General features: G+C 42.8%; 1 protein-coding gene across 5 annotated transcripts in view; it reads left to right on the top strand.

Annotated features, from left to right (window-relative positions):
• Window positions 1–23,235, top strand: part of LOC105495172 (F-box and WD repeat domain containing 8) — a 115,026-nt gene that overhangs the window by 20,738 nt on the left and 71,053 nt on the right. For all 5 annotated transcript variants that reach the window (XR_011608789.1, XR_011608788.1, XM_011764445.3 and 2 more), the window contains exons 3-4: window positions 8,521–8,685; window positions 12,786–12,874. Coding sequence is in view for 3 of the 5 variants with exons in the window: in XM_011764445.3 (XP_011762747.2) it covers window positions 8,521–8,685; window positions 12,786–12,874 (254 nt within the window). In the remaining 2 variants the exon portion in view is untranslated. The remainder of the gene's footprint in view (window positions 1–8,520; window positions 8,686–12,785; window positions 12,875–23,235) is intronic.

The following is a 23,235-nucleotide window of genomic DNA, read 5'->3' as shown; positions in this document are numbered from 1 at the left end:
AAGGAAGAGAGTCAACAAGGACTCCACGGTGTTTGTCCTGAGCAACTGAAGGAATGAGGTCACCGTTTACTGACAAGGAGCAGACCATGCAAGGAGCAGGTGTGGGTGTGGGGGAAGATCCCTCATTGGTTGTGAGGCTGAGGATGAGCTCTTTGTTGAGCTCTGGGCTGAAGATGGAAATTTGGAAGCTGTCAGCCACATTGATGGTATTTAAGGCCAGGAGACAAATGAGAATATTAAGGAAGTGAGTGTAAATAGAGGAGGGGTTCAGGGATGGAGCCCTGGTACCCCACAAGGATTAGAGGCTGTGGACATGAGCAGGGCCAGCACAGAGGACCGGGAAGGAGTTCCCTGCCAGGCAGGAAGAAAACTCAGGTGTGTTGTTCCCTGGAACCATGGGATAAACGTTTTCCAGGAGGAGAAAGTGTTAAGCGCTGCTGTTCATCAAGAGGAGGACTGAGAAATGACCGTTGGGTTTTGCAAGTTGGAGGTCACTGGTGACCTTGACCAGAGTCGGTGGTGTGTTGGGGGTGAAAGCTAGTGGCTCAGGAGCAAGTGGAGAGAGAGGAAATGGAGATAGTGAGTGCATAGAAAGCCGTCTGTATGTGGTGTGTCCTCCCACAGTAGACTTGGTATGTGAACCTGTGAAGGGAACAATGAGACTTCCCCTCTGTGAGCCTCACTGGTAACCCTAATCCAGGCAGAGCTAATAAAGCTTATTTTTGAGCCAACAGCTTTTTTTTTTTTTTTTTTTTTTAATGTTGCAATTCACAGTGGTGCTATAAAGCAAAATGCTGGAGACACTTTTATTAGCAAGTCCTTGCAGCTGAGGCTCACTCAGTGGGGCTTTACTGAGCAAGTCCATTCCAACTCTGGTGTATTAAAGAAAGACCATTAGGCCTCTGGAAAACCCAGGCTTGTAAACTTGCTAGATTTCATACAACTTAAGGAATCAAAACAATTAACAAGCTTTCCTTTTGGTGGGGCCCTTTAACATTTGCTTGTGGAAGTTTAACTGGGTCTTTTTCTTGTTCATTTTTTTTCCTTCAGAATTAAAAGACATTTTTAAAACCTGTCATTTTTGTTGTCCTTTAAAAGAAGAAAGAAAAGCACTCTCCTTTTATAGTTTGCTAAAGAAATTGTTGACACATTTCTGTTTTTAATACCTAATTGTGGATACAATCCTGATCCCTTTTTGGAAGTAATTCTCACCTCTGCCTTTTCTAAGTCCCTCAAAGAGATTTTTTATTTCTTATCCGGGACTTAAACTTTAGCTTGAATATGATTTTCTATAGAAGAAGCACTGTGACCCGGGGTGAGTGATGTGGGTGATGCGCCACAGCATCAACTCTGTGGTCTCAGTTTTTCATCCCGTAACCCCGTTGTACAAATTTCAGGTCAAGTTATTTAAAATGATTTGGCATTTTCCTTGAAACTGTTATAAAAAGCCGCTTTCAGCTTCCAGTGTATTTAAGGTCTGATATATTTGAGACTTCCTGAAAGTCTCATTGAAAAGTTTCCATTTTAAAGTGGCTGAGATTTGCACGGTTCTCATGAAAACTCATACAGAATGTTTAGTTTGAGATTTTCTAGTTTGTAATCATTTAGCACTAACTTTGGATTTTCCTAAAGTGCAGATGATTCAGAGCCTCCATCCAAGAAAACGCAGCCTGTAGCTCATTTTTGAACACATAATTAAAAAGATTGCTTCCCCTATTTGGGGCCAGTCTTGTGATCTAACCTGGGTGTAAGGGCAGGGACCCCAGCATTTCCGCATAGCTTCCTCAGCCATGGAGAAGTAGCCCCAGCCTGGGTGCATCTCATGGGGTCTCTCTCACATGCCAAAGGTTTTGGTTTCATAGCTTGAGGTGGGCAGTCGATGAGAACTGCGGGCCTGAATGCCCGGTACATGGTTAGTGCCCAAAACGTATCTTTACTGATTGGCCGCGAACCCAAATCAGTGTTCTCTAAAGGACTTCTGCAGAGCACTGGGCTTTTGAGATACTCCTTGCAAAAAGAGGTCAGGAACCAAATGAGTTTAGGGAATGCAGCTTCTTATACAGGTTGAACTCCCAAATCCAAAAATCCCAAATCCCAAATGGTCCAAAATTAGAAACTTTTTCAGTGCTCATTGGAGCATTTCAGATTTTTGGATTTGGGGATTTGGGAAACTCAGTCAGAATAATGGAAACATCTGAAATCCAAAATACTCTTGGTTTTAAGCATTTTGGATAAGGGATACTCAACCTGTATCCCCTTCATAAGAGATGTGCAACACATGCCACCACTATTCAAAGCATCGAGAAGTTCTGCAGCAAGGAATTCTGCTTCGTTTTGTTTAAAGCAGTGTTTCCTAAGCTCATTTGACCATGGAATCCTTTTCTAAGGAACTTACTAACACCTGGAGGTGTTGTACTACTGAACATGCTTTTGGTCCATGTAATTAAAGAATGACTACATTTATATGATCTCGTAATTACTCTGAGTCTTTTTGGTTCGGTAGTTACATTTCATGACTTTTACAAAATGTTATGGTTTCTACAAAAAAGGCGTATGTATGCCCAGGATCAGAGTAAAGCCGCCCTGTGTTTCCTGAGCATGTTCTGCTTTTGAGAACCTGTAAAGGTCTCGTATGTTACCCTTATCTTACACCTTATTTAACCGTGAATTCCAGGGCTCGGTTAGGGGACATACTCTGCTCTGGAACTACTTAGGTTGTGGCCTGGCTCGCTCACAGCTGACATTGGTCTATCCCTGTCTGTGCTTCATGATTGCCCAGTGCTCAGACTCACTCTGGCACAGACAGATGGACAGACAGCATCTGGGTGTCATGGGTAGGCTCAGCTGTGGACCAGACATGCCAAAAATGAAACCATGGTGTTCTGTCTAGTCAAACTGGAGCTCCAGCATTGCTGAGTCGTTATCCCGTTCTTTATTGCCTGACCACTTGTGATCAGATGAGGGTTTGTTTTCCTGAGCCCTGAAGGCTAAGATGGAGAAGTGTGGGATGACAGTGTGGTTAAGTGGATTTGTAACTGATGCTGTGGCCATGCCCAGGGTGGGCTGCCTAATGGATCCATGTCAGCCTGTGGGGTGGGCTCCAGTGGTTTGCCACAGAGCTAGAGCCCTGTCTTTAGAACCATCCTGGTTATCTATTTTTTTTTTTTTAATAATTAAGATGCAAAGGCCCACAGACCGTATTTTGCAGATAACTTATGGGATAAGTGGCTAATGCAATGGATGACAGAATTGGGATTCACAGATTATTTGGGGAGGATAAAATGCCAGGGGGTGGGGGAGACATTGAGGTGGGGATTAAAATGAATTGAAAGTTTACAAAGTTAAGAATTTAGGTATAAAAAATAGTGTGGTGGAAGGATGGTGGGCTTTTTTTTTTTTTTTTCCCAGTTTGTGTTTAAAAAGACCCTGAAGAATCATGAGGACCAAATTGAGGTTACTGTTGCGGGGAAGAGAATGTGAACGGTGAGAGATACGCAGGAGTTTTAAGCTGATTAGCAGTCTTTTCTTTCTTCTGCAGGGTAGTGAGTTCATGGGTGTTTGTGACATTCTTCATACCTTTTTGTTTCCCTTTAATAAAACTGCAGAAGCTTTAGTGAACCATTATTTGAGTAGCCATGTTGATGGCTACAAGTAAAGCAGAAAACCAGTGTCTGATAAGATCCTTCTGTGCATGGCACTGCACAGCCCATATCTGAGGTGCTATTGAGTCCTGAGTACCACATTTGAAGAGGGACACTTTAGATGTACAAATGTTTTAGGGTGCGTTGAGAAAGTGTCGGAATGGAAACTGTATGAAAAATAGTGAAAGGAAATGGATAATATTTAGAGCAATGAAGAAATTACTCAGGGGAAATATGATCTCTGTCTTCAGCTATTTGAGGTACTGTCAGGTGGAAGAGCAAATAGATTTCTTCAAAAGGGCAAAATCAGGGCCATAGGTAGAATGAGTTTTCTAGACAGTGGAAGGAAACCCTTTCTAATATTCAGACTGCCTGTTGGTAGATGAGACTGATGCAGGAGGTCAGCTGTCTACTGGAAGCATTGCAGGATTGCCTGGGCCCCATTGGCCAGGGATGCAGTGGGGTGCCTTCTTGCAATGAGGAGATGCTCCGAATTGATCTCCAAGGCCCCTCTTGATTCTTCAGGTTCTAAACCACTGGAGACTGAGACAGCATGACACCCTCAGCATTAGAGTGTGACACTTAGGTTCAGAAAAATGACAGTGTTGTCACTTATTTAATGCCACGTGATCTAACTTCTGATGCTGTGAATTCCATGCGAAGCATCCATGCCTGTAGGGAAAGTGACTGAGGCCATGTGACTGCTTGTCACACATGGAGCTTGCATGCACACATATATAGCAGAAGCGTAATTAAGGAGGCCAGAACTTTAATACGTCATCAGTGTTAGGTTGGTCAGTATTGCTTTGATACCCTTTTGGTTGAATAAGATATTGTAATGGTTATTTTTGGTGTAGTTTGCTTAAGATAGAAAGTCAAATTTTGAGACTGAGATAAACTGAGTTCCTAGATTCCCACTAGTTTTACTTTGTAAGTTTTAGCCTCTTTCTGTGTGACTTATGTCTTTTTTATACCTCTGTCCCTTCATTACTGCCTTCTTTTGTGTTAAATAGATAACTGTCTAGTATGCCATTTTAATTTCTTTACTCTGTTTTTTAGAGTTATTTTCTTAGTTGTTGCCTAGGAATTACAGTGAACACCTTAGTTTAAAATAATCTAGTTTGGATTAATACCCACCTGATTCCAATAGTACACCAAAAACTCTGCTCTGAGATAATTTCATTTGGTGTTTGTTGGTACACTTGGGTCATATCCTAAGGCCTCTGAGGCTTTGTTCATTGTATTCATTTTTTTTTTGTTTTGCTTTGTTGTTTTCGTTTTTTAGAGATGAGATTTCACTATGTCACCTAGTCTGGAGGGTAGTAGTACAATAATAGCTCACTGCAGCCTTGAACTCCTGGACTCAAGCAATCTTCCCGCCTCAGCCTCACAAGTAGCTAGGACTACAGGCACACACCATCACATCTGGCTAATTTTTTTTTTTTTTTGGTAGAGATGGTGTCTCACGCTGTTCACCAGGGTGGTCTCAGCTCACTGAGTGATCCTCCTGCCTTGGCCTCCAAAGGTGCTAGGATTACAGATTTTTTTTTTCTTTATTCTTCCCACCCCCTCCCCGCCATGGAGTAGATAATCTTGGTTGACCTGCTTTAAGTTTCCTGATTTTTTTTTTTCAAGACAGAGTCTTGCACTGTTGCCAAGGCTGGAGTGCAGTGGCATGATCTTGGCCCACTGCAACCTCTGCCTCCTGGGTTCAAGTGATTCTTCTGCCTCAGCCTCCTGAGTAGCTGGGACTACAGGCACATGCCACCATGCTGAGCTAATTTTTTATATTTTTAGTAAAGATGGGGTTTTACCATGTTGGCCAGGCTGGTCTCAAACTCCTGACCTTGTGATCCACCTGCCTTGGCCTCCCAAAGTGCGGGGATTACAGGTGTGGGCCACTGCGCCTGACCAAGTTTGCTGATTTTTCTGCCTCTCAAACTTGTTGAGCCCCTTTAGGGAATTTTTTTTTTTTTTTTTTTTTTGAGGCGGAGTCTCGCTCTGTCGCCCAGGCTGGAGTGCAGTGGCGCGATCTCGGCTCACTGCAAGCTCCGCCTCCCGGGTTCCCGCCATTCTCCTGCCTCAGCCTCCCGAGTAGCTGGGACTACAGGCGCCGCCACCACGCCCGGCTAATTTTTTTGTATTTTTAGTGGAGACGGGGTTTCATTGTGTTAGCCAGGATGGTCTTGATCTCCTGACCTCGTGATCCGCCCGTCTCGGCCTCCCAAAGTGCTGGGATTACAGGCTTGAGCCACCGCGCCCGGCTCCCTTTAGGGAATTTTTTACTTCAGTTACTGTACTTTTTAACTCCAGAGCTTCTCTTTTTTTTTCTTTTTTTGAGATGGAGTCTTGCTCTGTCGCCCAGGCTGAAATGCAGTGGTGTGATCTTGGCTCACTGCAACCTCTGCCTCCTGCGTTCAAATGATTCTCCTGCATCAGCCTCCCAAGTAGCTGGGACTACAGGCGCCCGCCACCATGCCCAGATAATTTTTTGTATTTTTAGTAGAAATGGGGTTTCACCATGTTAGCCAGGATGGTCTCAATCTCCTGACCTGGTGATCCTCCCACCTCAGCCTCCCTATTTTTTTTTAACAGACAATTTCTATTTCTCTATTGGTAACTTCTATATGGTAAGACATTGCTCTTCTACTTTCTTTTATTTCTTTAGACATGCTTTCTTTTAGTATTTTGAACATATTTAAAATAGCTGATTTAAAGTCTCTGTTTAGTAAGTCCAGCGTCTGGACTTTCTCAGGGGTAGCTTCTGTTGACTGCCTTTTCCCCTGTGTATGGGCCCTGCTTCCTTGTTTCTTTGCATGCTTTTGTAATTTTGTTAAAAACTGGACGTTTTAAATAATGGAAACTCTGGAAATAGAATCTTTCTCCCTCTGCAGAATTTGCTGTTATTGCTGTTGTTATTTTTGTTGTTGCTGCTGTTTGTTTGTTTAGTGACTTTTCTGGACTTATTCTCTAATTTGTATTCTTTGTCATGTGCAGCTACTGAAGTCTCTGCTTGGCTAGCTTAGTGGTTAGCTAGTTATCAAATGGAGATTTCCTTAAATCCACTAAACCAGTAAGTCTCCCAGCCTTTGCTGAGGTGCTGTCTGTACGTTAGAGTAGAGCTTACAACTCTGCCTTAGCCTTCACTTCCTGCTGGTGCAGAGCCTCAAGGTCAGCCAGAGGGGAGAGGTTAGGGCTTTATCTGGTCTTTCCTGGGCACACACACAGCCCTATACGTTCATGTGGCATTCCAGACTCCCAGGAATATATTGGAGCCTTTCAGAGCTTCCTGTGGGAAATCCCATTTCCTAGCTTTTTCTTTCAAGCTTTTTGGTCAGCCTCTTGTTTGCCTCAACTGTCTGTGCCTCCCCAGGTAGCTGCAGAGTTAAGCAGTTGCCACTTACTATTTTGGGCAAATGCCCTGGAGATAGAACAGAGAGAGTGCTCAGCTAGGTCAGATAAAGTCAAGCCTTGAGAATAGAGCTTACTGGCAAGCTGCCAGCAGGTCAAATGGTGACAGTTCTCTAGGGATTTGAATTTTGGGGAGTTCTAAACGTGTCTGGCCTCTCTAATGGCTGCTAGGCTGCCGGTTTTTACAGCTGCTGTCTTCACGAGGCTGTTGATTTTTAAGGCAATCCCGGAGCTGGAGGAGGAAACAGAATTAGCACACATTAAAACAACTCAGACGTCACTGTTCTTACTGAGATTCAGGCACTTTTCTTGGATAAATGTTCCTCAGAATGTTGCAATCCTTTTATTAATTTCCAGATTCTGAAAAAGTTGATTGATCATTTTTGGTGGAATTCTTACTGCTGTTATGGAGGAGCAGGTCTTTAATCTGCCATCCTGTAAGCTAACTCTCTGTCAGTGCTTTATCAGCTGAGGCCCTTTGTGCAGTAAGAATCTGGTTTCCTACTTTCTCTCATTTTCCTTCTTCCTATCTCTGTCTTTGAGTCTTGAAGTGGCCCTAAGGGAGTGTTAAAAAGTACAGGGTACTGTAACCTACCTGTCACCACTCTTCATTAGAAGTGAGTCTCAACTTTTGGATGGAGAGCAAGCATCAGGCACTTGATCCTGCTTTCCCAGGATGCTCTGCAGACCGGTATCACACTGATCTGCTCGATCAGTTGCTCATCTGCCAACAGAGTCCATCTTTTGCAGTCTGGCCAACTTTGCATATTATCCTGTGATGAAGTAAACTCTTTGTTCCCCTAAATTAGTGTTGGAAAACAAAATGCTAATAGTTAAAATGGCTATTTCCTCTGGATACTGTTGGGATTTAAAAGGCCAGACATAACATTAATTTTTCTAGATCTAATCTTAGTCCTGGATAATGGCTTGAGTTTTCTGTTAATTAAATGTGTACATATGTTTAAAATCTAAATTCTCACATGCAATTTAAATTTGAATTTTCTACCTGACTAGATGTTTGGGTTTTAGGTAATTTTATGACAGCCTTTGATTTCGGAGGCCATCAATCTTCAATTCTATAAGGTGGAAATACAAATGCTATTTGTCAGAAGTAAAGAGATTCTGTTCTGAAAAGCTCTGTATGATTGTATAGCTAATTACCATGTAAAAGTTTGTGTTTTTTGCATTTTATGTATTTGTGTATTTTCTTCTCTTATTTGTTAGATTACAATTGAACCAAGTAGTCTAAAATGTGATATTACATGGTGGTACAACAATTTTGAAATCTTGAAAGATAAAACTGGAAACATTTGCTTGTATTTTTTTTTCACCTCGTAGTGTTTTGTTAATGAGACATTTTATACTGCCATAAACCCAGGGCAATAATATAGGTGTTGATTGATTTTTGGATGACAAGGGGCTTCTCTAATTGCAGAATTTGACATTTGTGTCACTTCTGCTGTTTTAGGTGAGCAAGACGTGGAAGGTGATTGCGGAGGATGAGGTGCTGTGGTACAGGCTGTGCCAGCAGGAAGGGCACCTTCCGGATAGCAGCATCTCTGACTATTCTTGCTGGAAGCTCATCTTCCAAGAGTGCCGAGCCAAGGAACACATGTTACGAACCAACTGGAAGGTGGGCAGTGGCCAATATCATTACCTGTGAAAGAATAGCCTGCAAGGACATGGGTATCCAAGCTTTCACTCATAGCCTGAGATTAATTGCCAACAGCGAAGGGAGAGGGGTACACTGAGCCGCCCCTTCAGCTGTTGGTGACTTGTTGCCCATTTTGTTCGCCATTAGATGATTTGCCTCTGTTTTCAGCCTCAAGATTTGGGAACGTCCTCTTACTCTGCAGGAGAGGAAGGGTGAGATTGAGTTGCCAGCCACTTCCTCTCTGATTGTTAGGGTGGTCAGAGGAGTGCTCCGTGCAGCCCCTTTGACTTTCACCAACTCTCTGGAGGGGCCCAGAAAGCAAAAGCACTACCTGCATACAAAAGAGGAGCCGAAAATGTCATTTCCAGTAAATGTAAGAGGGAGATGATTAAACATCTCTAAGCACTGTCTTCTCTTCCCTCACATAACCTACTGGCGTGCTTCCATAACATTTATCACTTCAAAGTCTCTACAGAAATATTAGATCACAGCTAAGAATTTGCACAGTGAAGTGTTTCCATAGGAGATAACTGTCAAGAGCCGTGTTACATAAAGCTGTTTGAGGCATGACGAGACAGCAGTGTGGTGGCAGTGTTTCCTTCCCACCTGGGAGGCTGGAGATTCAGTGGCAGAGAAGGGATGGAAACATTCTCTTTACTCCCGTAAAGGTCAATCCTAATAGACTTTGAGATTAACAAGTTTTTGTGCATTACTGATAGTGACATATTGCCTATGTGCCTGTCTGTCCCTAGTCACCTCCTAACCTGATTAGTGACCGATACGCTTGATCTGGGCAACCTCACACAGTTTCTAGGAAAGTCAATAAGAGCAGTGTCTCTCTAATTCAGGGGTTCTCAACCCCAGCACTAGTGACATTTAGGGCCAGCTAATTCTTTTTGTGGGGGGCTGTTCTGTGCACTGCAGGCTGTTGAGCAGTATCTCTGGCCTCTCCCCGTTAGATGCCAGTAGCATTCTCCTCCCCCAATCATGACAACTAGAAATGCCCCTAGACATTGCTGAATGTCCCCTGGGAATCAAAATCCCCTCCCGGTCGAGAACCACTATTCTGAGAGTTAGTGTGGTTATCCTTTCTTAGGCCGTTAAGACACCACCACTAAGACAGGTCACGCTGGCCCCACAGTGCCCTTTTCCATCGACCTACGGTAATAAACTCATCTGGAGGAAGCCCCCAATCCCTCTTGCCCGTGTGCCTGGGTAGGTCCAGATGATGGACACAGGCAGAAACATATGACAAAGAAAGCTGCCCAGACAGACAAAGGGTCAGAAAGCAGAGGGTCTAACCCTGGTGGGAGAGTCTGCGATTTAAGGAAAGCTTAAGAACTGAGTGTTAATGGGGCCTTTCTCTCCAGAAAGGAGAGATACTTTTGAGATTTACAAGCAGGAGACTTGGAGATATTTGGCATCCCCAGGCTTGAATTCGAAGATGTCAGACCCTGGTAGAAAAAAGCAGCAGCTGTGTTGTTTGCTTCCTCTTTGGTGATGGAGAAAGCAAGGGAAGAGGACAGGTGTGTCCTTGTTGGGCCTGGAGGTGGCAGAAGTGACAATGTTTTAAAGACCCACCACCTAGCATTTGGCACTTAGTAAGACTTCACAAGTTATATGCAATCTAGCTGAATGGCTATTTAGTATTTCTTTCTAACTAGCACGAAGTCATCTGTTAGGTAAATACTCACTACATGGCTGTTGATTGAGTGAACTGGAGTGGACTGCAGGCCAAACGAAACATGAGGGAGACTTCTATTTGGAGCATGTCAGGTCCATTTCCTGACACTATTAACAAGGAGAATTCTAGGAGTGAAATTTTAAACGATGTATCTTTCATTAAATGTAATGGTGGGATTCTTACCAAAATTCTGGAACGAAAGAAAGCCTTATCAAAACGTGAAAGGCAGCTGGGCACTGTGAGTCACTCCTGTAATCCCAGCACTTTGGGAGGCTGAGGCAGCTGGATGACTTGAGGTTAGGAGTTCCAGACGAGCCTGGCCAACATGATGAAACCCTGTCTCTACTAAAAATACAAAAATTAGCCAGGCATGGTGGCACAAGCCTGTAGTCCCAGCTACTTGGGAGACTGAGATTGGAGAATCGCCTGAACCCTGGAGGTGGAGCTTGCAGTGAGCCAAAATTGCGCCATTGCATTCCAGCTTTGGCAACAGAGCAAGACTGTCTCAAAAAAAAAAAAAAAAGAAAGAAAAAGAAATGAAAGGCAGTGTTGGGGCAAGTTGCTTTACTTTTGTCTGCCTCCATTTTCTCTTCTCTAGAGTGGGAGCTAGGAGTGGCACTGCTCATGGCTTCATGGTGAGGATGATTGTCATCAAGTGTCTGCCACTCCTCCTGCAGAGGCTGGTCCACACTCAGTGCTCAGGCGAGGTTGGCTGTAGGAGCGCATAGTCCTCTGCACACAGATGCAAGGTTCTGTGCTGTGCATGCTCTACTTCAGGATGGGTTAGGCAGGCGATTTGGTTTGGTACCTCCTAAGTCAGTGTCTGGGGAGACCCTAGAAGGGACCCCAGGGTTCTCAGGTACCTCCACAAAGGGACTGACCTGCAAATGCATGAACTTATCTGGAACTGCAATTCAATGTCAACCTGGAAATCGTTTGCTAAACTAATTACTATGGTGGCCATAGTATTCTTTTTCCTGGTGTTTGCATACATGCAGGTTTTCATCTTAGACCCTTTATTTTTCTTTCAATACCTTTTCCCTCACAAGAGCTTTTCTGTTATTGTAACCTTGGCTGCGGCCCTCACACAGCTGTTTCCCAGTTCCTTGCCTTCCCTTCCCATATCTCCAGTCATAGGACAGCTCCACGTGGATGTGTCCAGTTTTGTCTCAGCCTTAGACTCGTTGCTTGGATTAAGACCATCATGCGAATTACTTTGCTCAGTTCTGGAGTCTAGGTGCTTAATAAATGTGTATTTTAATGGAATGATATCATAATCTTTTTCCTAATAATAGAAATAATAATAATAATGGCTACCACTTAGCGAACACTTGCTGTATGTTAAGAACTGTGCTGGGTACTACACTGTTTCTAGTCCTCGTCCTTGTCCCAGTCTGGTAAAATTGAAATTATGGTATTCTTGACTATCTTTATTCATGCTTGCTTTGTGGCTTAACTATCTCACTTTTCCCAACCTCCCACATGTAAATACTTTATATCCATTCAGATTTCCTTCATTGTAATTCAATTTAATTTTTTTTTTTTTTTTTAGAGATAGGGTCTCACTCTCTTGCCCAGACTGAAGTACAGTGTTACAATCATAACTCACTGTAGCCTTAAGTTCCTGGACTCAAGTGACCCTCCTGCCTCATCCTCTCAAATAGCTGGGGCTACAGGCACATGCCACCACACCTGACTATCTTTTACATTTTTTGTAGAGATGGGGTCACCCTATGTTGCACAGGCTGGTCTCAAACTTCTGAGCTCAAGTGCTCTTCTTGCCTCTGCCTCCCAAAGTGCTGGGATTACAGGCATGAGCCACTGTGCCCGGCCTAAACTTTCGTTTAAATACTATTTCCATGAAACCTCTGACCTCTCAGTTAGAAATAGTATCATCTCTTCTCCTTTTTCTCATCCTGATCTTTTTCTATTTGTATATAATTTTGCATTTTATTCTGAGAATCCTCATAAGAGTTAACAGGTAAGGTATCATGTAATACTTTCTTTTTGCTGAACTGAACTTTTTCGTATACTTTATAAGCTTCTTTAGATACTTGCCACTCCCAGCAGATATGTGCCAGCCTATTGTGGATGGTAGTTATTGGTGAGCACATATTTGCTTTCTATTCTGTAACCTCCTGGAAGATGGGGCAGTGTCTCACACATCCCGTGTCCTCGAGTTCAGTGCCTTTGGGATATATGGTAACTCGTCCATGCTTGATAGCTTAGCATGTGAGTCATCATTTTTGGCTTTTTGAATGCCCACAGAACTTTGAATGCACTTGCTCTCTATGCTGTAGAGAATTGCTGTGGAAAGTAGGTGAAAAAGCACGATGCTTGGCTTTTGGGCTGTCCCAAGAATAGTCTAAACTGCATCCCCCTTTTCCTCACGCAGAATCGCAAAGGTGCCGTGAGTGAGCTGGAGCACATTCCTGACGCGGTTTTGTGTGATGTGCATTCTCACGATGGCGTGGTCATTGCTGGGTAAGCAAAACCATTTCCACTGAGTGCTCTGCATCTGAAGGTCTATCATTTCTCACGTACCGCCCTCTGAGTACCAGTGACCTTAGCTTCCCTTGAGAGCATGTACCTCCCTCAGTTACAGCCCATGTGGAAGAGGGAGAGTCTCTGTGATTCTGTTCCCGAGGACGTGAGAGTGCCGCAGCGAGGGTGAGAAGCACATGGTGTAGAGCGGATCTGTGATCCATTTGTCTCAATATGTCTTTCCCAGCTTTTAAATCACTTTTGTGGCATGTTATGTGAGATTTTCATTAAGGCAAACAGTTTGTATTCTATGAAGACATAAAAAAGTCAAGCAGATATAATAAGTGTTGGCACAGACAGGCCCTGTTCTCATTCTCTTTTTCTAAATCCCTTATTGTGAAGAAGGGCTGTGGCCACACATAATCTTCCTTCCCCACCATATAGTACATATTTGTTACTTAAGTTGTCCCAAAATAGTTTTTTTTTTTTTTCCTCCATGGCCAAGACATTTACTTTTAGCTTCTGTAAATTCCTTCAGCTTCTGTCCCAAAAACCACTTTGATGGAGTCTTCCTACTTTGTTACAGAGGTACATTTATATACTTAATTACTGTACAGTAAGATCAGTTTTCTTTTTGGATTAGGAAGATGTCATGAACTAGATTGTATACTTAATACCATAAAGTAGAGACCAGAATGCTTAAATTTCTGAGTTTGGGTCACCTATGGATTGAGACGCCTTAGGGAAGTTCCTGCCTATGGGAAAACAAAACAAACCTTGGACTTTAAAACTCAGTAGTAGAGGAGTCCTTTTCTTTAAAGAAAAATCTTTCCTTAAGCAGCATTCCTTAAAGAGCACCTTTTGAATAGAAATTCCAAAGAGTCGGATTATTTTAAAATTTTGTGGTATGCAGTGCCTGTGAAAAAAAGTATTTCTGCTTTAAACAAGATATACCCAGGAGGAATGCTTTTCTTCAGTTTCTGTTTTACTGGCTATGATTTAGAGGTGAAAGCCTTTCTTGGGAGTGCTGCAGAACTAGTTTTAGAAAGATTGATGGTCCAGATACTTGCGATTCTGTCCATTAAGTTATCAGTGCACATTGGGCTTCTCCACCTCATTGCTAAAATATGGGCCTACGATCGCCCGATATGCAGCTCCTTTCTACCCACAAATGCTACAGTTTGGTGGGAACTCCAGAAGTTACTTAGATCATTCCAGCTAAAGGGATCTCTGCCTAGAGTGTCAGAAGACACTTGAGGACAGAAGGCTGAGACTGTACTGAAAGAGTCACAAAAGAACTTACAAATAAAGGAGAGCCTTGAGTCTCAAAACCACTTACGAATTTCTTCTCTGGAGCTCCCGAAGGGCAGGCCCCTTACGAGTCCAGATGCCAGTCCTTCTTTCCCTGCCTCTCTGTTCCCTCGGGGTTTGTTCAACATTATAGATTATGCCAACACAGAGCAAAACGATGGCCGAGTTCTGTGGATCAATAGGATGAAACCTGATCTATGGGTCAGAGAGGCTGCTCACGGCTCTTCTTTCTAAGAAAACCTTACGTTGATGGCTTAGCATGAGAGGCTTCAGTCTTGCTTGTATGTACAGCATCTTGTGTTTATCATTAAAATTTTATCTGGTGGTTACGATGCTTGTTTTCTGGGTCAGATCTTGAATTCCTTTTCATTTGAGACAGTGGTGTTTGTGGTTACCTCATTCCCAATCAATGTTGAATTCACCAGGCTTTCTACAGTTATGTATCTCCAAGGAGCTTCTTAAAGAGACAGTGGCCACCTCACCCCTTCTTTCTCTTGTACTTACCTTGTGTTTCTCTTATTCTTCTTTTTTCCTTCCCTTTTCTCTTCCTTTTGCACAAGTGGAGTCTGTTCAGAGGCTTAGTTTTATGTAACTAGAGCTAAACTATGAAGCATTTTTGCATTTATACCTATTAAGTACATTTCATATCATTGATGGAGAGCAGAATCTCTTTTTCTCACCTTTTAAGCAATCTGTGTAAATATTCCTGGTTCGGAGTCATGTTGCGTAGGCCCAGACTGATATTTATTGCAGTGAACCTCATGATGGACCCAGTCATGGTTCTTCCCTACTCTTCACATAAAACCAGTGAAATCTGAAAATAGTCACTCATTCATAAACGCATTTGACACTCAAATACCCATCATGTGAACAGGACCGGGCCCCTGTTTACCTGAGGCTTGTTTTTCCAGTGGAGAAACGGACATTCTTTCCAAAGCATTTGATGGTTCAGTTTTGTCCATGAGTCTTTGCTTACTCTACAGTCTTACAAATAATTTCCAGTTAACTTTTCCTGACATTCAGAACTCTTTGACATTTCTTTTCTAACCTACCTTTTTCCTTATTACACTTGTCAAGTGTACTTTTGTTTTTTCCACACTGTTCTGTTTAGTTACCTCTGACTGTATCATTTTTTTTAGTTGGGGTACAGTCATATGCCGCATAACAGCATTTCAGTTAGTGATGGGCCCCATATATGATATTGGCCATTCGTGTACCCTAGGTGTATAGTAGGTTCTGCCACCTGGGTTTGTGTAAGAACACTCTATGATGTTTGCACAATGATAAATTCACCAAAGGATGCATTTTTTCTGAGTGTATCCCTGTCGTTTAGTGACACATGACTGTATAATTCATATGCCATAAAATTCACTCTTTCAAAGTGTACAATGCAGTGATTTTTGTTTAGTAGATTTACAAGGTTGTGCAACAACACCACTATCTAATTCCAGAACATTTTCATCAACCCAAAAAGAAACCCAGAATCCATTCGTTAAGGCCAATTGCAGTCCTGTCTCCTCCCAGAGATTTCTCTAGCACTGTAGCCTAGCGTCCACTCTTCTGGGAACTCCTGGAGACAGGACCATCTGCAGCTGACAGGGCAACTTGTCGTGTGGCCTCGCTGTTTCACTGAAGCATTTTTGTTTTATATTGTTATTTTACTTAGAAATAATATTTAACTTTACAGCCATCTACTATATTTTCCTTCTAGCAATTTGTACAAAAGCATCTTTTTAAATTTAAATTTAAATTTTTATTTTTTTGAGACACAGTCTCACTCTGTCGCCCAGGCTGGAGTGCAGTGGTGCCATCTCGGCTCACTGCAACCTCCGCCTCCCAGGTTCAAGGGATTCTCCTGCTTCAGCCTCCCGAGTAGCTGGGACTACAGGCGTGCACCACCACACCCAGCTAATTTTTATATTTTTACTAGAGATGGGGTTTCACCACGTTGGCCAGGCTGTTCTCAAACCCCTGGCTTCAAGAAACCTGCCCACCTCAGCCTCCCAAAGTGCTGGGATTACAGGCATGAGCCACTGCACCCGGCCTGTAAGCATCTTTTAAAACTATGAGTGGTATGTCATATTTTGTTAAATGTATACTGTTTTATATGGCGTAAGCATTAAAACTTAATACACAGACTCCCCTTGCCCCCTACCACATGTATATGATGTTATGTGGGAAACTGGAGAAATGCCTATGTCTGTTCTCTAATTTCTTGGTTTTCTCAGCTTAGAATCATACAATTTTAAACCTGGAAGTAACTTTAAGAGATGATCCGTTCTGAGACCCTCATCTTGCGTGAGGTGGCGGAGGCTCAGAGCCATGCTGGGTGTGCGTGAGTGGAGCCGCTCCATCGTGTTTCTGCAGCATCCACAGGCAGGGCTGGCTGGTGAGGCTGCCGTCTCCGGTTCTCATTTGCTGCTCTGAAGCTTTGGCTATTGTAGCGTCATTTTGGTTTTTCTTTTGTGACATGTGCCTATTTAAAAACAAAAGCAGCTGGGCGCATTGGCTCACGCTTGTAATCCCAGCAGTTTGGCAGGCTGAGGCGGGCAGATAACGAGGTCAGGAGTTCAAGACCAGCCCGGCCAACATGGTGAAACCCCGTCTCTACTAAAAATGCAAAAATTAGCTAGGTGTGGTGGTGGACACCTGTAATCCCGGCTACTTGGGAGGCTGGGGCAGGAGAATTACTTGAACCCGGGAGACAGGTTGCAGTGAGCTGAGATTGCGCCATTGCATTCCAGCCTGGGCGACAGGGCAAGACTCCGTCTCAAAAATAAATAAATAAATAAATTAAAGTAAAAAGAATAAAAACACAAGCAGTGGTAAAAACCATGTTGTTTTGCAACTGTGTTAGAAAGTAGAGAAGAGAAAGTCACTCAAATTCTAGCATGGAATACAACCTTTGTTAAGGTCTCCCATGTGTCTGGTTTGGTTCTCAAGTCTGTTTTTCTATGCATGTTTTTTCATAATGTGATTATAGCCTTTGTTAAATTTGTGGCCTTTTTCCCTCACCAAACTGATGAATTTTTTTCGTGTTGTATATTTTTCATTACTTTCTTTGATTTGTTGAAAAAACACTTTGGATAATTATACCCCAGTTTCCCTATTTATTCCCCTAATAGTGAACATTAATGTCATTTCCTGTGTTTTGTTATATGGATGTTATGCATATTTTATGTATATATGTCTGCAAATTTTTCTCCTGTTTAGCACTACAGATCTTTATTTTAAAATGATTAGACACATGCTACTGTAGAAACTTGAAATTCTATATAAGTGCATAAAATAGAGAGTTAAAGTTCTTTCATTATCGTCTCCTAGTCTTGCATTCCTGATTGTTTTCCCAGGCTAGAGTCCTGTAAGCAGAATTACTGGATTCAGGAGAATGAATTTTTATTTTCCAGATTAATAAATTATTTAAAAATGCTTTTGTAGCCCTCAGCTTCTTTGCAATCTAACCTTTTGACTTGAAGTCTCCAAACCATCCCTGCCATCTTCCTGTCAGTGCTGTACATGGTGAAAGCCCATGCCTCCTGCCCTCTTCCTTCCTCCCCATCTAACCTGGCTCTGTCCCAGCCCTACTGCACTGCACTCTCAGAGGTCCCCTGTGATCTTTTGCTCAACAAACCAATGGCCTTTTCTTGGCTCGTCCTCTCCAGCCTCTTGGCAGCATTTGGTCCTGTTGACTTTCCCCTTTTGAAATGGTGGCGGCCTTGTGTTAAGCATCTTTGTGCCCTCAGAGTCTAACATCTTTCCCAGGACCCACGAAACTTTGAGGCAAGTGTGTAAGAAAGGAAAACTCCCCTTCGGCGACCCCACACTCTGGGCTTCCATTACCTCCTTGAGCGCCTTCTCTGGCCCTCGCTCTTGCCTTTCTCTGCTGTCACTTGACCACTTAGCAGGGATATGCAGCAGCGCAGAAAAGACCTGCACCCGTTGTTTTCTTTGCTAGAGAGAGAAGTGGATGTGCCTTCAACTGCGGCTCAGCCATTCAGACACCACTTTTACTTTGCTTTTTCAGCGAACATTTCTCATTTCTTTAACTTGAGAAATATTTGTGTTCACAAGTCACCAATCTCTACAGAATCAGTCACCTGTCTTTCTCTCAAAGTTCAGCGCCTGTCTGCATTTTTATCGGTGATCTGCTGGACCTCCAGAAATGCTAGCGAGGTTTAGTGTGTGTTTTCCTTGTGTTTTAGCAGAGAGGTTGTCTAGAAAGTTAGTTGATAGTAAGTGATCAGGAAACGTGTCTTTTGTTTCTTTGATTTATTGTGGTAACAGCTCTTAGAATTTTAGAATGTTTTGAAAATTATATGTTTATTCTTGAGAAGAAAGAACAGAAGAAAGGGGTATATGGAAACCTTCCTGTTCTGTTTTGTGATGCTTAGACTGTTCTCGTCTTCCTTCTCCCCAGTTGCCCTCTGGAAGCTGAGTGTTGCAATCAGATGACATCATGAGTTCAAAAAAGTCACAGTATAAAACCTGAGGTACAGGACTAGGTGTCGTTTGCCATAAGTAGTGAAGGAGAGCCACCTAGTGAAAAGTGCATCTCAGGTAGAACCAGGAGCTCCTTGGAGGCCTTGTGCCAGCTCTGCTAACCATTAAGCCATTAGCTCACCAGAAGCTTTTATCAGATGCCCAGGAGTATGATGTTTTGCAATAAACTCCCTCCTCATTGTTACTTGAGATTCATAAGGCTAAAGCACTCTAGTTGGCATAAGAAAACACCTTTTTCTATTCACATGAGAGGACATTTTCCCTCTTTTGGTTTTAAAAAAACATCAAGCACCCTGTTTGTGTTGAGGTTTTTTTCATTACTCCTAAATATTTTTTCCCCTGATTTCTGCCTTTTTAGCCTGCAGTTCCTGCCTTTATTGGAAGGAGCAGGACTGTGTATCCATGTTTCTTCTCTGCCAAGTGTGGTTGGAAGGAGCACTGTATCATTTGTTGCAAAATATTAGCGCTCTTCTTTCCCTAAAAACACTCAGTTGTCCCATTTTTGCTTCATTCCTTTTGAGGCAAGTGTGCCCAAGTAGATACAAAACAAAACTGCCTATACCTCTCTAGCAACCAGCTGATCTCTGGCTGCTGCTTCAGCTGCCAGACATGACCTGATTCAAATATGTTTTTATTTTTCTGAGCCCCATTTATCCAACCTGCTGTCAGAGTGAGAGGGTTTCCGGTTCTTTGGAGACAGAAAGCAAAATTTGGAGTTTCTAATTTATATATGGAAAAATTGGTGTCTGAATCTTTGGTTGGTTCAGTTTGCCTGTTGGCCCTTCAGTGGAATTTTATCATTGTTTTACATTTAAGAAGTATTGGAAAATATCATTTTAGACAGGCCAGGCACAGTGGCTCATGTCTGTACTGCCAGCACTTTAGGAGGCCAAAGTGGGTGGATCACTTAGGGTCAGGAGTTTGAGACCAGCCTGGCCAACATGGTGAAACCCTGTCTCTACTAAAAATACAAAAATTAGCTGGGCATGGTTGCACGTGCCTGTAGTCCCAGCTACTCGGGAGGCTGAGGCAGGAGAATCGCTAGAACCCAGGAGGCGGAGGTTGCAGTGAGTCGAGGTCATGCCACTGCCCCCCAGCCTGGGCAACAGAGTGAGACTCCATCTCCAAAAAATAAACAAAGTCATTTAAGGTAACTTGAAATACCTTGCTTTTAGCCATGTTGTCCTCTGCCTTTTCCAGTAATTACAAATGTACCTGTTATTGGCTGGGCACAGTGGCATACCTGTAATCCCAGCACCTTGGGAACCCAAGGCAGGTAGATCACTTGAGGTCAGGAGTTCGAGACCAGCCTGGCCAACATGGCAAAACCCCTTCTCTACCAAGACTACAAAAATTAGCCAGGCATGGTGGCACACACCTGCAATCTCAGCTACTTGGGTGGCTGAGGTCCAAGAATCACTTGAACCCGGGAGGTGGAGGTTGCAGTGAGCCAAGATTGTACCACTTGCACTCCAGCTTGGTGACAGCAAGACTGTCTCAAAAAAAATTTGTTTTAAAAAGGACCTTTTTATCAACTGTATACCATGCCAAAATATGAATAGTAGCTTTAATGTGAATATGTACATATTTGCCCTGAATTTAAAAATATTTTCTATTCAGAAACTGAAGCCCTCAAGGATGTTGTTTCCAGCACTCTCTTAGTTTTATATGAATGTGTAAAAAATAAATACTGCCTGTGGATTACTTTGAGGCTATTGAGATAACAGACACTTTGTAAATAACATAGGTAGAAGGTTGTGTGAGATAAATGTTGCCCATATATACTTACTAAGGACATGCTTTCCATCTTTCTCCTTTTTTAAAAAAACTTTTTCCCCTAACAGTTTTCCTTTAAACCTTGTTGTGTATAGATTTTCTGCTGCTGCTTATTGTGACATTGGACTATTCCCCATAAGGAATTCGATCATTACCCGTTAGGGACCTCTTTTTAAAAATACTTTTAAATTTATTTATTTTCTGCTGTGAGGTATACATGCTCTTCTGGTAAATAAGTCTGAGGTAAGATATTGATAAGTGACTAGAGGAGAGCATTACATTTATTATATCTTTAATGAAGGAGCTCCAGAATATCCTTAATAAATACTGGTGAACTCATGACTGCATTTATCCATCTCTGGTTCTCCGAGGAATAATGGGAAGGGCCACAGCTACAATAACTCTGCATAATCATCATTGACTCTGACTCTATTGATTGTGATTAACCAAGATGTATGGAAAACAGTTTTAAGTGTGTAGTGCATGTATCTCATAAGGTCCATTAAGACGTTCATTATTTTTCAATTGATGCGTCTTAAGCCCCACTTGATGTTTGTTGTAGTGCATTTCCACAGAAGGACTCTGCACTGTGGGATTGAGTTCATTTTGTTAATTGCATAATACAACTCTGTCATGTTTCATAGAAAATAGTAAATACTCTTGCTTTTATTGATTGGTATTCTTTGGTATTACTGAAGAAAATATGGAGCAAGTGAATAGTTCTTTACACCTTTACATGTTAAGGGCATGAATGTTTCTTGAAATGTGGACACTGCCGTTTTAGGACCCCCTGCCTGATTGCTCAGTAGGCTTTAAACCACTTCCATCTTCTGGGTTTAAGTCAACAGATTCATTCATTCTGTCAACACCCACTAAGCATGGATGAATACCACACACAACCCCCTTGGTCATGGGGAGTTTATAGGCTGGTAAGGGATCCAGTTGCTGGTGTTTACAGAGCACTGTGGGAGGTGTTAGGGTTGGGGAGGAGCATGGTGCCATGACATGCTAGGGAGAGTCACCTCGTACAGGCTCAGCATCAGGCTAGCTTCCTCCTGGGAAATGACTTTCAACCTGAACCCGGAAGGATGACTAGGACTTGGCCAGGTGGAGTTTTCTTTGGGGCAGAGATGCTGCCCTCCTCACTCCCCAGCCAGTAGCGATCATGAATAACCCATTACTGCGTTTGTTTTTCTGGTAAGCTGGATGAAACACAGCTTCAGAATCCTTCTCAACACAGAGCTCTAGGCAGCCACTACCACATATTGGATTTGACACACAAATGAAACCATTTGCTATTCCTGGCCTGAAGCCTCATAACAGGGCCCCTCTTGGCTGCTCTAGGTGCCTGATCAGAATAGAACTGTGACTTGGTTTGGGAGTGGCTGTTTGTGTATGATCCTGTAGAGAGAGAAGTCTTACTAACGGTTCCACATGTTCTCCTGCATGCCCTGAGAAGCAGGCCTGGGAGGCACAGGTTGCACCTGCTTAGCCCTCAGTCCTGCTCCCAGCATACTGAGCCTTTTTTGTTGGCTTCTTGCCTTTCAGTTGCAATTTAGTGGTCGAATTGATGGCTTAGGGTCAGGGGCTGTGTCCTGCAAACCTGAGTCACAATATTGAGAACAATAAATTCCTTATATTGCACTTAAATGGGGGTAGTTCTTAAAAGCAGTATTTGTTTAAAGACAGTGTCATCTGAGGAGGCAGAGTGACTTGTTGGCTAAGCAGTGATTGAGAAAAACCTGGGGCACATTTTGATCCCAGCTGTGCCACTAAAGTGTTTCTTGTGACCCTGGGTAAGTCACTTAACCTTACTTCTCAGCATTCTTAAATCAAAACCACCCCCCAGCTTGCTAGGAAGGGCCTTAAAAATTTTGTTTTTAGCAAAGAAGAGCTGACACATGGAACAAAATAGAAACGCTGCTGGATACTTATGAAGAAAAAAGGTTGTTTTTAGCTGTACAGTATTTATTCCTTCTTCTAGTCCGTTAGTCCAAATAAGTAATCTGCTTATTGGAAACTTACTAGTTAATGAAAGCTCTTTGGTGGTAAATCGTTTTAAATTGGCAATCCCTTTGGCATGCAGAGCTCGAGAGAGGCTCTTATTCCCATTCTTTCAACAAAAATCAGCTGTGGTCTCCGACCTATTTATTTAGAGGTAAACTCAACCTTGCCAAGTGTAGAAAGACTGGGAGAGCACACAGCTTCACTGGGCTGGGGCATATCCTCATTTGGAAAAGACTTCTTTCTTCTTCAGTTTTTCCTTAGTGTTCTTACATCAGCTAGTATATTAGTTGCAGTTGTACTTTGCACAGACACTAATTAGAGAGTCATCAACATTGGGGTCCAAAGGCTTACTGACAATGTAACTGTCATAGTGGCATCTTAATTGGTTGAGTGTAATTGTCATTAGGCAGCGATAAAGACATCTGGAGCTCTGGAGAAAAATCAGCTTTTTTTCCTACCTCCTTTCGTTATCTGTTCTTGCTTCTCCTGGCCAATGTTGTTAAGCACTTTTAGATCACATTTAAGGTTTGGTCCAGGTCCCTCTGCCCCAACCTGTGTTTTACCCTACCAAAGATGTCTGTTTCCTTAGCACAAGTTCATTAGCATGGAGGCTGCCTCCCATGCTATTGTGGCTTTCACTTAGGTTAGATTTGAGAGCCCGCTGCTGAGTCATAACACAGTACCTGCTGCAGTAGGATGTTTAGCCTCAGTTCCTGTCAATACAGGAGACGTAGAGCCTTTTATATTTTACCTCCTGAGTCATTTTG

This window comes from Macaca nemestrina, chromosome 10 (genome assembly GCF_043159975.1).
Source record: "Macaca nemestrina isolate mMacNem1 chromosome 10, mMacNem.hap1, whole genome shotgun sequence".
In the NCBI taxonomy this organism is placed as follows: Eukaryota; Metazoa; Chordata; class Mammalia; order Primates; family Cercopithecidae; genus Macaca; species Macaca nemestrina.
This window is presented reverse-complemented; position numbering and strand designations above follow the sequence as displayed.